We start from the raw sequence: 14,206 nt of genomic DNA on the forward strand, positions 1-14,206 counted from the left end.
ATCGGGCTGCCTGGTCCTGCTGTTGACTCTGTATAGAGAGAATTTAGATTTTGCAGAGGCACAGTCCGAGTTAAGCTAGGCTTTTTATATTTCCTACCTTTCCTGTATGACTGTCTCAGCAAGGCTCATTGACTTAAGTACTTAATCATCACTGCTGCAATAATTACAGAATTTTTCTTGTGTGTCTTCTTGCTAGGTTTTGGCAGTGCAAATAATAAAAATAAAAAGTCACCATCCCCAAGAAAAGAGCTTTAACAAAATAGGCTTTTTTACTGTCAGTCTACTGCAGTGGCAGTTGAAGACTTATTACTATTTTAGCCCTTTCCACAAATGTTTTACAGTTAATTGTCCCACCTCAAGCAGTACGAGACTAACAGCTGTCTGCTCTGTGTGTTTCAGTACTACCCTCTTGAAGAGATTCTCGCAGCAGAGTACCTGTTGGAGGACTTCAGGCCCGATCTGATCGAGATGGTGCTGGATAAGCTGAGACCAGAGCATGTTAGGTCAGTGTGAGAACATTAGTCTCTGGTCATGTACAGAAAGGCTGATACCATGTTATGTGTTACCTATATTGTGTACAAAAACATAGCAATTTCCTTATTGATTTCACTTTGACAAATACACTTGTTGCAAGCCTTATATACTGGTAATACTGTGTGTATTTGTGCGCAACACCAAAGAAATAGCCCAGAAAGTCTGCTCTATCTTTTATAACTGGTATCTGCGATACATAATTCGAGGATAATAATAATAATAATAATAATAGAGGATAAAAATTGGTCTGCCTGCTGTGACAGAGTGCTGTTGGTCTTCTTTGATATTTGGATGAAATGGCTCTTCAAAAGCTCCTTGAAAAGGGATGCCAGACAACTTCACAGATTTGATTATGTCTGTAGCCTCAAAGGGTCAGTTAGTTGTATCAGAAGATGGATATGTGTGCTCAGGAATACATTATCAAGTTTATGCTTTCTCAATTGGAAATGCTGGTATCCTCATAGGATTTTACATGAACAATTTGGCCAATATAAAATCGTTTCTAGCAAACTTGTTCTACATGCCTGTGTTATTAAGAGATATTGGTCTCTACCAAATAGTATTTTGAGTTAAAGCACAGGTAGATAACTTTATACTGTATGTTGATAAACCTAGTTGTTGGCAGCCACAATTAACTGTTTTCGACCTAAACACCAAGTGATGAGCTAAGATGATGACAGTAAACCATACAGTTGGTCCTGCATTCTGTCTTTTGTGGAGATGCTGAAGAAGAGGTTCAGCCATTTTTTTGGAATGACCCTTTAAAACTGTTTTTAAAAAAAAAAAAAAAAAATTTGGAATACATTTTGTCACACGGGTGTTGTGAATTTAAGTCAGCGACCATACCAAATAAGAGTCATATAGTGGGAATAGCACTATTTTCTAGGGATGATCGGAAATCGGGCCCGATCACGTGGTTTCAGACTCAATCGGAATCGGACGTTACCTCCCGATCAGGACTCGGATATATATTTTCTCATTATTTTTTTAACACATCTATAGTTATGCGGTGGCCCAGAGTTAGACCCTTTTGACTCCACACAGAAACAGCAACGTGTGCGGCATGACATCACTTTGTTGCAGAGACGCTATTGGTTAGTAGAACACGGAAGCAGCTTGAAGCGGAAAGCGCGAGTATGTCTGCGGTCTGGAGGTATTATGAAGTTGAATTATTATAGAAGTATCGGATCGGGACTCGGTATCGGTAGATACTCAAAATCAAATGCCTCGGACTCGAGGGCAAAAAAACCAGATCGGGACGTCCCTACTATTTTCTCTTTTGCAGCCCCTATTGTAGCCTTAACTCTAATGCATTGTATGGGATGCTACTTCTCTTTCAAGCAAAGTGCAAACTTGTAATTTGTCCATTCCTTAATGCTTACCATGGAGGAGATTGCATGCCCTCATTGGCTGACCCTGACAGTTTGCATGCCAGTCTCTTCCTCTTACTAAAGTGGCTATTTAACCTTGATGTTTTGCCAGCAATATTATGAGTGTTTCCTTATGTGTAGCAGCCGTAAGTGAAGTTATAGCAAGTCAGGTTGCATAATTCAAATGCTAGAAACTAGAGGTGTGACGAGATCTCGAGGTCTTGCGAGATTAGAATGTGCCGAGACTTCTCGTCGAGGTATCGTTCACAAGAGCAGAGCAGCCGCCGGTAGACGGAGTCTGACCTGGTGGGTCTTATACATCTGGCTTTGAAGAAGAGTCTGGCTTGGACCTCTAAATTAGCATAGAAGATCCCCTGCCCGTTCGCCAAAGTTGACTCTGAGTTCACTTTTGCAGAGCGGTAGCGGAGTTGCAATAGTACAAAGTTGCCAGTAAAGCCCAGCGTTCGAACGTTGGAGGGTACGGCCGCTCTCTCTCTCTCTCGCTGCGCAACATACGCACGGACTGCAGCATGCAGTTATGTGTGGCGCTGACTTCTCCCTCGTTTTAAAATGGTCCTAAAAAGAGCAGCCTACTTGTTTATTGCTGCAATGAAATGCTTGGTTATGTTGTAACTTTGCTTCTCTGAGTAAAAACTATTTTTCCAGTTATAGTGCTAATTGAAGTTTTCTTTAAAATAGTGTTAAAATCTCGTCTCGATCTCGTGAACCCAATCTCATCTCGTCTCATGAGCGGAGTGTCTCGTCACACCCCTACTAGAAACTATATTCACACTTATTACTGATACACTACTTGTTTTCATGTTGAGTCTTAGTTGTTGGAAGCTACTGCCACTTTGTGATTGTATAAATAAATGTTTAGGTACCAGTGAAACAAATGCAGCACAGTGTGTATAGGAATTCTAAACATAGCTCATCAGTTAAAGGCAGACAATGTGTCAATGGATCTCCACTATCTCAGACATTATCCAAATGCAAAAAGCACTCGCATCTCATCTTGTGCAGTGCTTACAAATAGACTATCTCATCAGCTCTGGCAGAGAGCTCTTTGTATCCATTTCACGTGACCTGGTTTACTCTTTCCTTTTCCAGAGTTGCAGTGGTGTCAAGGTCATTTGAGGGGCAAACCAACAAGACAGAAGAGTGGTATGGCACGCAGTACAAACAGGAGGCCATCTCTGAAGAGTCTCTCGAGGTGAATCCTTGCAGTCATAGTGCTCTAATTAGTTCACAATACTGGAGTCTTTTTTTCTGCCGTGTAATGAGTGTAAGACACTGTTTGCTTATTTTATGCCTGTGTTTCAGAAATGGGCAAGTGCAGACCTCAACGGCAAGTTCAAATTGCCGATGAGAAACGAGTTCATCCCTACCAACTTTGAGATCTACCCTCTTGAGAAAGACTCTCCATCAGTCCCCGCTTTAATCAAGGCAAGTGTTTTGCTGCACAACTCTATCAAAGTACAGAAAAGTAAGTAATTACCCGCTGGTAATTACCCGCTGGCGGTTTTAGGTATACATTTTCATTTTATTTTTATGCCACGACGGGTTTTACATGCCTTTCTAGTGTTAATTACCCAGTAACTGCATTGGATGATCCTTGCTTAAGTTCATATTGTTAGAAATCTCTGTCATGCTTTCATATGCTGATAAGATATTTTGATTGAGACATAAAGCATTTAGTACTGTTGTTGACATCATGTCAATATCAGAGGAACTAAACTATTAATAGTGTACATATTCTATTCTCTGAAGGTAAAGTCTAAATAAAATCCACTCTTAACTTTTATTGCAAAAAGCCTATAGTGTCATCTGTTGAAATCAAAATAACTTTGTTCAAAATTATGTGATTTATTTAAATGCACACTGTCTGCTTGTGGTGTGTAGCTGATGAAGTGTTCCTTTTTCACTTCCAGGGACTGCAGACAGTTATCTTTGTACAGAATGGCCTTAAATAGGAATATGGAAATAAGAACTGCCTGTGCGTGTGGTGTTCTTTTCTTCCAGGACACGGCTATGAGCAAGGTGTGGTTCAAGCAGGATGACAAGTTCTTCCTGCCCAAGGCGTGCCTGAACTTTGAGTTCTTCAGGTGCGTAACTAACTGTGAACCTTTGTAGTTCAGCTGGAACTTTAGATACAAGGTTCTCACCAGTAAATCATCTTTTACATGTACGTGGTTGTGTCATCAATTCCTGTAGCTGCTCTACAAAAACAAAATGCTTACATTTTTAAAGGATCTGGAGGAAGTGTTCATTTTGCATTAACAGTAGCTTAACGTGATGCCAGCATCTCATCAAAAAAAGACCATGTCAGAATTGATTGAGGCTCTCACCTCTTAGATGAAGGCAAGAACAGGAAGGTAGGAGTAAAGGAAATCTCCAAACTATTGTACAGCAACTCAGTTACGCTGTAGCTATACATTTATTGCAAGCTGAACATGTGATCAGTAGTTATTTACTTTAATGTCAACACAACGCTGGTCAGAGGAAGAGTGTCACAGTTTGGCCACGGAGGGCCGCAGGCCAGCATGTTAAGAGCAATAGAAATACAAATAAGGAAACGCTACGTAAACCTTTCAATTGAATGCGATTTTACTGAAATGATTTCATTCATGTTAGCTGCCGATTAACGGTTCTGTACTCGACATTCAGAACCTTAAAAAGCAGCGAACAACTGTTTGCTATGTAAAGATAGTCGGCAACTGAAGCACTGCCAAACCCTTCGGTGTGGCACTTTAATTACAGTCTATTATACTGTAATAATTTGGTTCATAGGTTGTAGCAAGTCGCCAATGCCCTAAACTGGAACATTTGTACTGTTACAACCCTAATAACTACAGCTAATTGTATGTTGATGTGTAGAACTATGTTATTTATGATACTTGCAGTACCTTCAGCTTCTACTGAGAGAAAATGTAGAAACCAATGTGTCTACGCTTTGTTTCTATGCTTTGTTTGACCACTGACATTTCCTCTACAGCCCGTTTGCGTATGTGGACCCATTGCATTGTAACATGGCGTATTTATACCTGGAGCTCCTCAAGGACTCCCTCAACGAGTATGCATATGCAGCCGAGCTAGCTGGCTTGAACTATGACCTCCAAAATACCGTCTATGGGATGTATGTAAGTATTCCAAATTCCTCCCCATCGCCCTCACGCTGCATCCCAGACCTTAGGTCCCCAAGCTTTATCATCCTCAGACTGGGCTACTGTGACTCAGCCAGGCCTGGGTTGATAGGTCATTTTAAGCCATCTATATGGCCAGACTGGAAGGTTTTATCTAACAAGATGATACAATAAATGAATAAAGGCTAGGCATTTACAAAAAAGTACTGTATATGATAGTCAATTGTCTGTCTGTTATTGTTATTGTCAAAACTCTTAACTCGTGGTAAACCCCACCCATGCTGTTTTTAAAAAAAAAAAAAAAAATCTTCCAACCCAGACCTGGCCAGTCTAGCCTCTGGTATGTCTACATCTTCCTCTTCATTCTTTACCAATCCTTTTCCCCTTTTTTCTCACCCACCTCTCGCAAACCCCTTATAACTACTTATGCTAATTATTTACTCACGTTGTCAGGCATACCGATCATTGTCGTTTCTCACTTTTAGATGTGTTGTGGTTAAATGCACACCTGTATTTATCACATCAGGTGAAGGGACATTCCACCCACCGCGTTGAATCTATGATTTAAAGGTTGATCTTCAAACAGTGGTGGCACGAGTCTTCCATAGAATATAGTTGTCTGACAGTTTTTACGGGACAGAAAGCTGGTCGTGAGGCTGCATATACATACTCTTCTTATCATTCTTCTCATACTTGCATTGTCTTTCTTTTTGACAACCCCTCATTCCCAACAAACAAACGTGTATTTTTGTTTTTGTTCTTTTTTTTTTTTTAGTCGTTACCTATACGCAGATCCCCTGCACTGCAACATGACCTACTTGTTACTCATGTTACTGAAGGACGATTTAAAAGAGTATACGTATGCAGCCCGCCTGGCCGGGCTGGTGTATGGAATAGCCTCGGGGATGAATGCCATCCTCGTGAGTAAGCCGTTTGAAGTCTGGAGGGAAGTGGGCGCGCCAGTAAAGGCTTTGACAGGGTGTGGAAATGGCTTGGTTTTCCACGCTCCGTTTGTTTGATGGATTATGTGAAGTGCTGTGTGTCCTGTTTGTCCAACCTTAAGGACTATCTGCTTGCTACTGCATTCCCTGCAAACACCAACTTAATATGTCATTTAACTATAGGATAGCTGAATACAGTCCTCTGGAAATGTCATACGCTACTGTGTTGACATTTTATTTCTACTTAGGTTAAGATTTACCTTCAGGAATTATGTTTGAGAGAATCTGTTTATTATATTTCATCAGAGGAGAGCATGGATTTTTAAATGCCTTGACACCTCAGTCTTTGCCAGAAGACTTTCATTTCTAAGATTAGTGTTTTTTGTAATTAATTAATAAAATAGGGTTTCATTTTAGGCCCCTGTGGCATTAAAACTCACAAATTTGAAACGTTGTGCATAATTTTAAGTGTACACTGAATCCTGGCTGTTTCAGTCAAGGGCAGATGACTGTTATTACAGATTCACTTCCAAAATTCATGCAGGATAATTTATTTCGACAGCATGTGTCTGAAAGAAGGAGAAATAGACTGGATGGCAAGATTTTACCTACTTTTTTATAATTATTGTTTGCTCTTTTGGCTGCCATTCTCTCACTTCTAATGTGTCACAGATGAAAAAGTGTCTTGTCGCCAGGAATAAAGCCAAATGATGCAGATTCTCTGACACATTTAATGACACAATTCTGCTGATTCAAGTGCACAAAGGACAATGGAAGTGGATCTGTATCCAAGAAGTTTGATGGACATAGCAAGTGACTTGCTCAATCAGACACCTCTTCGTTTCCCCAATTTATGAATACAGTTTTCCCAGTGGTGTGTATGTGTCTCAGGGATTGTTGTATAGCAAAGTAACAACTTACCCATGAGTGAAACTGGTTTGCGAGGGTGGTGTTTTGCTCTTTTCTTTTTCAAGCTTTTCTAACTCCTTCACTAACATGTTGCACCCTTTGTCACATGACCTAGTACTCTGCATTCATTAGCTTCCTCTCATCAGTGAATTCATGGTTGTGGTGTGTCCTTAGACAGCTATCTATCTTTCTAGTCGTGTAAAGGGCTGTATGTAATTGATTTGAGTCAGCAGTATTGGTGTGGCTGGCCAGATGTTTGTCAAGGTTAATGATGTTTGGAGAGATTACTTTGAACATGTGTCACCTCAGAGACCGAGCGACAGGCAGTGAGGAGGAGTGGGGAGGAATGGGATGAGTCAGAGCGTAGCCATGTAGCTGGAGGTTTTGCTGAATCATGAAGGGCCATAAGGGGCAGATGACATTGCAAAAGTAGAGGCTTTAAATAACCTTGACTGTTCTTATCCATTTTTAAAATGCTAATTTACATAGAAAAACCTTTAAGTCTGCTCTGACTCCCTAAGAGACCAAAGTGAAATATGTTTGCACTGCAGTAGATGAAGTGGTGCTTACTAATATAGATCAGCCTTTTTGTTGTTGTCTTTGTTGTTGTGGTCAATAGGAATCTTTTTATTAATGTATATTGCTCTACATTTTAATTTTATTGGAACATTTAAGGCAAATCTAGATGTGCTTTTACATATTTTGTAATTATTGTAGCAGTGGTGACTCATCTGAACCAGGGGAGTAATGAGCTTTTCCTAACAATCATTTGGCCAGCCAATAATTATATATATATATATATATATATATATATATATATATATATATATATATATATATATATATATAATAAATAAATAAATAAATAAATAAATAAATAAATAAATAATTAATTGAATAAATAAATAGGTCAAAACCTTCAAATCAGGGCGCCTGGGTAGCTCACCTGGTAGAGCGTGAGCCCATATACAGAGGCTTAGTTCTCGAAGGCAGCGGTAGCGTGTTCAATTCTGACCTGCGGCCCTTTGCTGCATGTCGCTCCCCCTCTCTCTCCCCTTTCATGTCTAAAGCTGTCCTATCTAATAAAAGCTCTAAAATGCCACTTAAAAAAAAAATCTTCAAAAAAAAAACAACCTTCAAATCAACAAATGAAACCACAATTCAGGCTGACCTTATCTTTCATGTACCATCTGTCCTCTATCACGGTCTGCTGCAGCTGTCTGTTAAAGGTTACAGTGACAAACAACACATCCTGCTGAAGAAGATCATTGAGAAGATGGCCACCTTTGAGGTAGATGAGAAGCGCTTTGACATCATCAAAGAAGCGGTAAGCTCTGACTGCAACTCCATCATCGGTACAAAGTTATGAGTCATGGTCGATCAAACAAATGACTTGCAATTTATTGAACTGCTCACTTTAACCCCTGGGTATTCAGAATCTATTTTGCTGTGCCTTACAACACTAGGGCATTAAAGTAACGACAGTCGTTTAAATACGCCACAGTAGTTTTTTTTTTTTTTTTTTTTTTTTCTTTCCTTTTTTAAATCTAGTTCATAAAGTTGACCTTGAACTGACTGACTTCTTTTTCTCCCTGAAGTACATGAGGTCTTTGAATAACTTCAGAGCCGAGCAGCCTCACCAGCACGCCATGTACTACCTCCGTCTACTAATGACCGAGGTTGCTTGGACCAAAGACGAGCTCAAAGAGGCTTTGGACGGTGAGGATGGATCCTCTTTATCTCTCTTTACTTCTGTCTTAAAGTCCCAGCCCTTGTGCGTATTGGCCCCTTTTCTACTGGGGACCAAACTGAGTTGACTGAAATGCAGAACAAATGCATAATCAAGCCCCTTTTTAGGCCAGAACTGAGCATGTGAAGCTTGCGCTATGTAGCTAGTTGTATGAAGCTGAATAACTTAGTGGCTGTAGGGACAAACGTATTAATGATATTTCACTATTTCTCAGTTTCATAAAGTTGAATTCCTGTGCTAAAGGTTTAATGTGTTTGTTGGGCTTACAGTCGATAGAGGGTTACTCTTTACCTCCTCATATTTGGTTGTTTCTTCTCTTCTGTTTTCCTCCTTTAATCCTCATTTGAATGCTAAGGCTGTTCAGCAGATGCCTTCCTAGCTGCAGTCTTTCCTCTCCGCAGTGTCAGTCTGAAACCTGAAGGGCAGATTGCTATATTTGTTTTTTTTACCACGGAGCTTACACAGACTATCCTCAAATTCACATGAGACTCAATTAACCTGCAGGGTCAAAGCCTGCAGCCCAGTCACCAGGGCCTCCGATTACCATGCCATGTTCCCTTATCAGTGTCCTTACCCTCCTGCTGTCCCCTGTATGGGGTCTATGAGACACTTTCAGTCTCGTGTGTGTGTGTGTGTGTGTGTGTGTGTGTGTGTGTGTGTGTGTGTGTGTGTGGGGGTGTGTGTTGCTGTGGACACACAATCATTTAGATAAATTGTGTGTCCCTGTAGTAGCTTATCCTTGAATTTAGGTCAGACGTTGCTTGAATTCAGATTGGCCACATTGAGACAGACTTGATTTTTTACATGTCTGTGTTTTACAGGGCTTGCATGATTGTCTAACGTTTGACCATTGTTTGTCTTGTTTGTGACGGGAATGCTGTGCAATTAAAATACACACACACACACACACACACACACACACACACACACACACACACAGAGGTTATTCTTATGTTTTTCTTTCCTGATTCAGTCTTGATAGCAGCTCTGGAAATGTTTTTGAATTGGTTTTTGATTGATTGCTGTTGTCTGTGATCTTTATTCCAGATGTAACTCTCCCACGCCTCAAGGCCTTCATACCTCAGCTATTGTCACGGCTACATATTGAAGCCCTTCTCCATGGCAACATCACCAAGGAGGTTTGTCATTAGAGTCACTGTGTTTTTACTGCCTTAGTACCGAGGTGCTAAGTTTTGTTAAATATGTGGATGCCTTTTTCTCAGTGAATACGCCTTCCAATGGTATCACAGAGGATTTTTGTCAGAAACCTCTTATAAGATTCTGCGATCAAGTCACATTTTATGAGGTCTCTGCTTCTCACAGCACCCGCCTTACACCTTGTAATGATGACCGCGTTACAGTCTGGTGGAGAGAGAATTAGACCCCCCAGTGGGAGCAATGATCCATTTCGTCGTCAAAGGCCTGCTCCTATCAAGCCAGAGAAGGAACTGACCAAGTAGTTTGGCAAAGAAGCCATGTAATATGGATGAAAAATCAGTTAGTCGTGTTTTGATGAGAAAGTTGTACTTATTAATATAGTGCAGTGCAATTATTCAATTAGATGGCTGGAAAACACCCCCATAAAACATTTTAAAAAATTGATTTAAAAAAGAAAGCTGTTGGTGATGTAGCTTTAGTTTATTGTTTTGTTGCAAGACAGCTAAACCTATTACCATGCGTACATGTCCCTCTCCCCTCACATAATTAATTAATTAAGGAAACTTTTTCCACAAGCACAACTTCAGATAATACATTGACTTTGACTGCACCAGTGTCAGAGTCTGACCCAGAAAATCTCTGTTAGCTTAAAGGGGGTGGTTCAGAATTTTGGACATAGGACCTCATTTCCAAGTTCGCCAGTGTGTTATTTATCAGTGGAGACGGTTTTCAACACTTTTCATCCAGTCTTCCAGTTGCAGAGTTCACTGGTGCTAGGCTAGCGCAAGTCAACAGTATCTGCTAGCCTGCCATTAAAAGCAGTCTTACACACCACAGTACACCCGAGGCAAATAAATTATAACGCCAGACTATCGATGTAAATGTCTGTTGATAGAATAATGTTAGAATTAAAACTACCCTTGCATCGCATTGCAATAGTTATACTTTGTTCCCTGTAGTTGGTAGCATAGGTTACAGCAGCGGCGGAGTGATATTACCTAGGCTACCGAGAAAGCCGGTTTACCTGACAATCATGCAAGTTTATTTACCTGCCGCTGTGAGCTCCAACTAATTCCACTCTGCCAGGCTATAACTCACATAATGTACATGAAAGCACACGGGCTAGCAATTTGCATGTAAACTGTCCGAGCTTACATGACGTTTCTGTCAGCAATTACCTAAAGTTAGCAGTTAGCCCAGCCAGGTATCTACCAAGAGTGTAGCTATACCGTTAGCTAATGTTGTCACTCTCCACAATGCATTGAACAGTAACGTTCCACTAACGTTGTCAGTCTCAGTCTATCAGTAGCAGCTAGGCTAACATTATGAAAGGGGCTAGCTTTATTAGCTAGAGTAGCCTACCGAAAGTTATTAGTTAAAGTTAACATCAGTAGCTGTTAGTGCAGCATCTAGAAAGACGGATGGAACCGCATTTGTTGTCAGTGACTTGTGGTCCTTTTAGATTGCGGGGTTTTTCAAAGTCGTCTGGTCTAAAATGGTCACTACACATTTGCCAGTTGAGTAGAGTCTCTGCCGGTATCTTGATGTCCAAGCCAGCAGCTACTAGGTTTCCCGACTGGGGTGCGCTTCTCTGTTTACTTTATGGCGCAGTACTGATAACCTTTACATCGATTTCAGTGGAATTTACATCGATAGTCTGGCGTTATAATTTATTTGCCTCGGGTGTACTGTGGAGTGTGTAAGACTGCTTTTAGTGGCAGGCTAGCAGATACTGTTGACTTGCGCTAGCCTAGCACCAGCGAACTCTGCAACTGGAAGGACTGGATGAAAAGTGTTGACAACTGTCTCCACTGATAAATAACACACTGGCAAACTTGGAAATGAGGTCCTATGTCCAAAATTCTGAACCACCCCTTTAAGTCCATCCCATGTAAACACTCCACATTTTAGCTGTGTACTTGCATTATCCCAAATGTTTCAAACAATCAACCCAGATAAATCTATGATTTAAGCGTGTCATTTGGTTGCCGGTCAATGCTGTCATAAATCCTTTGACCCTCTAGCTGCGCTAACTTCTGGCAAAACACGGAAAATGCCCAGAAACACCAGATGATACGTGGGAGAGTAATTGTAAATCATACAATACTTCATAACATTAATACATTTTTCTGCCACACAGCATCATTTATTTTTTAATTAATTACATGCCACTTAGTAACACAGTAGATTCCTAATTTATTAATATATTTCAATACTACACTGTGCTACGTTGACAAGTGGCTCTTGCTAATGCTTGGTATTTAAACCGTAAGGAAACATTTTTAATGTTCAACACGCTGATAGTTATTTTTACTATGATTGTTTTGACCATGGTTAACAGCCCTGGGCTAAAAAAAACCTTGAGTTGGAATGAGAGCGGACAACAGCCCCGGGTACCCAGCCACAGCTAGCCCCCAGCCAGCACAAGCCCCAGCGTTGGGTGCTAACGACGCTAACAGCAATAACAGAAAGTTTAATGATCCGTTAACCATATCAGAACCCAAGCACTGGTGCCTGTGTCTGGTAGGAAGGTCTCCGGTCCTCCCTGTAACTGCCGTCCGCTCCCATTGGTTCTTTAACAATGAAGACAACAACTCCCACGAACCCCCGCGACTTCAAGACATCATCAAAAGTCTGTGTTTCAATTGAGAGACCCCTATGGAGACCTAGTGGCAGAAAATTGCATATTTTACGTTTAACACTTTCCAAAGGGATTGGAATAGATAGATAGATAGATAGATAGATAGATAGATATCTTTCAGTAATTTTAAAAAGGCTCAGTTATCTAAATTGTAAACCCCCCACATTTTAAACCCCTAGTGATTTTGGTTTTATCTAAGAAGTTGGGTGATGTATCTTCTAGTGAGACATCCAACTTCTAACTTACAGAATTTAACTATTTTTAAACTGTTTTCTGCTGACGGTTAAAAGCGAATGTTAAGTGTCCACAGTGAGATCTGTAGATTGTCCTGAGTAAGCAGTACGTTGTTTCTGGAAACATACTTAAAATTCTGTTCACTGTTTCTCTGTATAAGTGTAGCAACAGAAGTCTCTTAAACTTTGAACAAAAAAAATCCAAACTATCTTCACAGCAAGTTAATGAAGGGGGGAAACATTGAATATGGAATATCAAGCCAACCTCACTGCAGTATTTAGGTGTAGGCTGAGAGAGCAATGCATTTACCATGTGTGTACAATCAGTTAGGGATTAAATCAACAAATTGAGGATGGAAAAGGTCCAATGTCAAGACAGCTTAATTCTGGTCTCAGCTAATGCAGCTTTTTGGGAAATGTCAGAAGCAATGTACATAGAAAGTCACTGACTGAAATAGGAGCCCTGTTAAGGAGGCATGTGCATAATGGAAAGGTAAATTACAAATTCTTCGATTGGAAAATATCATGTACCATTTAGCTATGATGATTAGCTCTTAGAGTAGAATTGCCCTTAAATATGCTGTTTTTGTGACTGAAATACTTTATTTTCCCTCCCTCCCTGTTCTCTCTCTAGTCTGCTCTTGGCATGATGCAAATGGTGGAGGACACACTCATTGAGCATGCTCACACAAAGCCCCTCCTCCCGAGCCAACTGATTCGCTACAGAGAGGTGCAGGTTCCAGACGGTAGGTCCAGTACTCTTCCCCCCCCCCCCCCCCCACATCCCATACACACACCGGTAAGGCACTCTTAATCATCATTTGCCAGTCATGGCTGTCTCCACGGCGACCATGCAAAAGAGTCCTCACCCAGCGCTTTCGCCCTCGTCATCAGTGACGCTGTCTTGCGTTTGTGAAGACTTGATTGAATTCAACATCCCTCGTTTCCCTCTGAGGAACAAAATAGTCACTGACTGGAAATGGACGTCACTGGGCAAAACACACACACACACACACACACACACACACACACACCCCTTCCCCTCAGCTCAAAGATGTATGCACATACGCCAAGCAAAGCACCTGTGCTTCCTTTCTGATTACATTAGGAAAGTCAAGCAGTGTGGAGAGGAAAACCAGAGCTGTGCGTGGCCACCTGGACACATCTTGTGTCTCATCAAGGGTTTTTCCAGGCTTGGCTCCAGACTGCCAGTCAGACAAAGAGCAGGAGTGCAGGAGAAGGCCATAACGGATGTAAACACAAAGTTGGACTATGAAATGACGGACTGGCTGACACTCTATCCAAGAAACGCATTATTACACTAACAGCTGAAAGCTTTAGAGCCAAACGTTCCCATTAATCTGTCCAGTTATACATTAATCTTTGTTAAAGGCACCAAGTGATCCAAATGTAGTCAGAAAGAAAGCCCACAATTTAAACACAATTTTGGAGCATGCTGTCACTCCTAATTTGATCGACAGGCTTTTTATTACAAGGACACAGAAAACAAAAAAATGATTGATTGGG

The 14,206-nt window shown here is 40.9% G+C and overlaps 1 protein-coding gene across 2 annotated transcripts in view; it reads left to right on the forward strand.

Annotated features, from left to right (window-relative positions):
- Nucleotides 1-14,206, forward strand: part of ide (insulin-degrading enzyme) — a 35,793-nt gene that overhangs the window by 11,596 nt on the left and 9,991 nt on the right. The window contains exons 11-19 of one of the 2 annotated variants that reach the window (XM_035992125.1): nt 400-503; nt 3,015-3,117; nt 3,228-3,350; nt 3,927-4,009; nt 4,900-5,044; nt 8,114-8,224; nt 8,496-8,616; nt 9,695-9,786; nt 13,314-13,425. In XM_035992125.1, the coding sequence (XP_035848018.1) occupies nt 400-503; nt 3,015-3,117; nt 3,228-3,350; nt 3,927-4,009; nt 4,900-5,044; nt 8,114-8,224; nt 8,496-8,616; nt 9,695-9,786; nt 13,314-13,425 (994 nt within the window). Of the gene's footprint in view, nt 1-399; nt 504-3,014; nt 3,118-3,227; nt 3,351-3,926; nt 4,010-4,899; nt 5,045-5,822; nt 5,968-8,113; nt 8,225-8,495; nt 8,617-9,694; nt 9,787-13,313; nt 13,426-14,206 lie in introns of both variants that reach the window. The other variant, XM_031296872.2, reaches the window with a different exon arrangement.

The sequence above is a fragment of the Sander lucioperca genome, chromosome 15, assembly GCF_008315115.2.
Source record: "Sander lucioperca isolate FBNREF2018 chromosome 15, SLUC_FBN_1.2, whole genome shotgun sequence".
Taxonomy (NCBI): Eukaryota; Metazoa; Chordata; class Actinopteri; order Perciformes; family Percidae; genus Sander; species Sander lucioperca.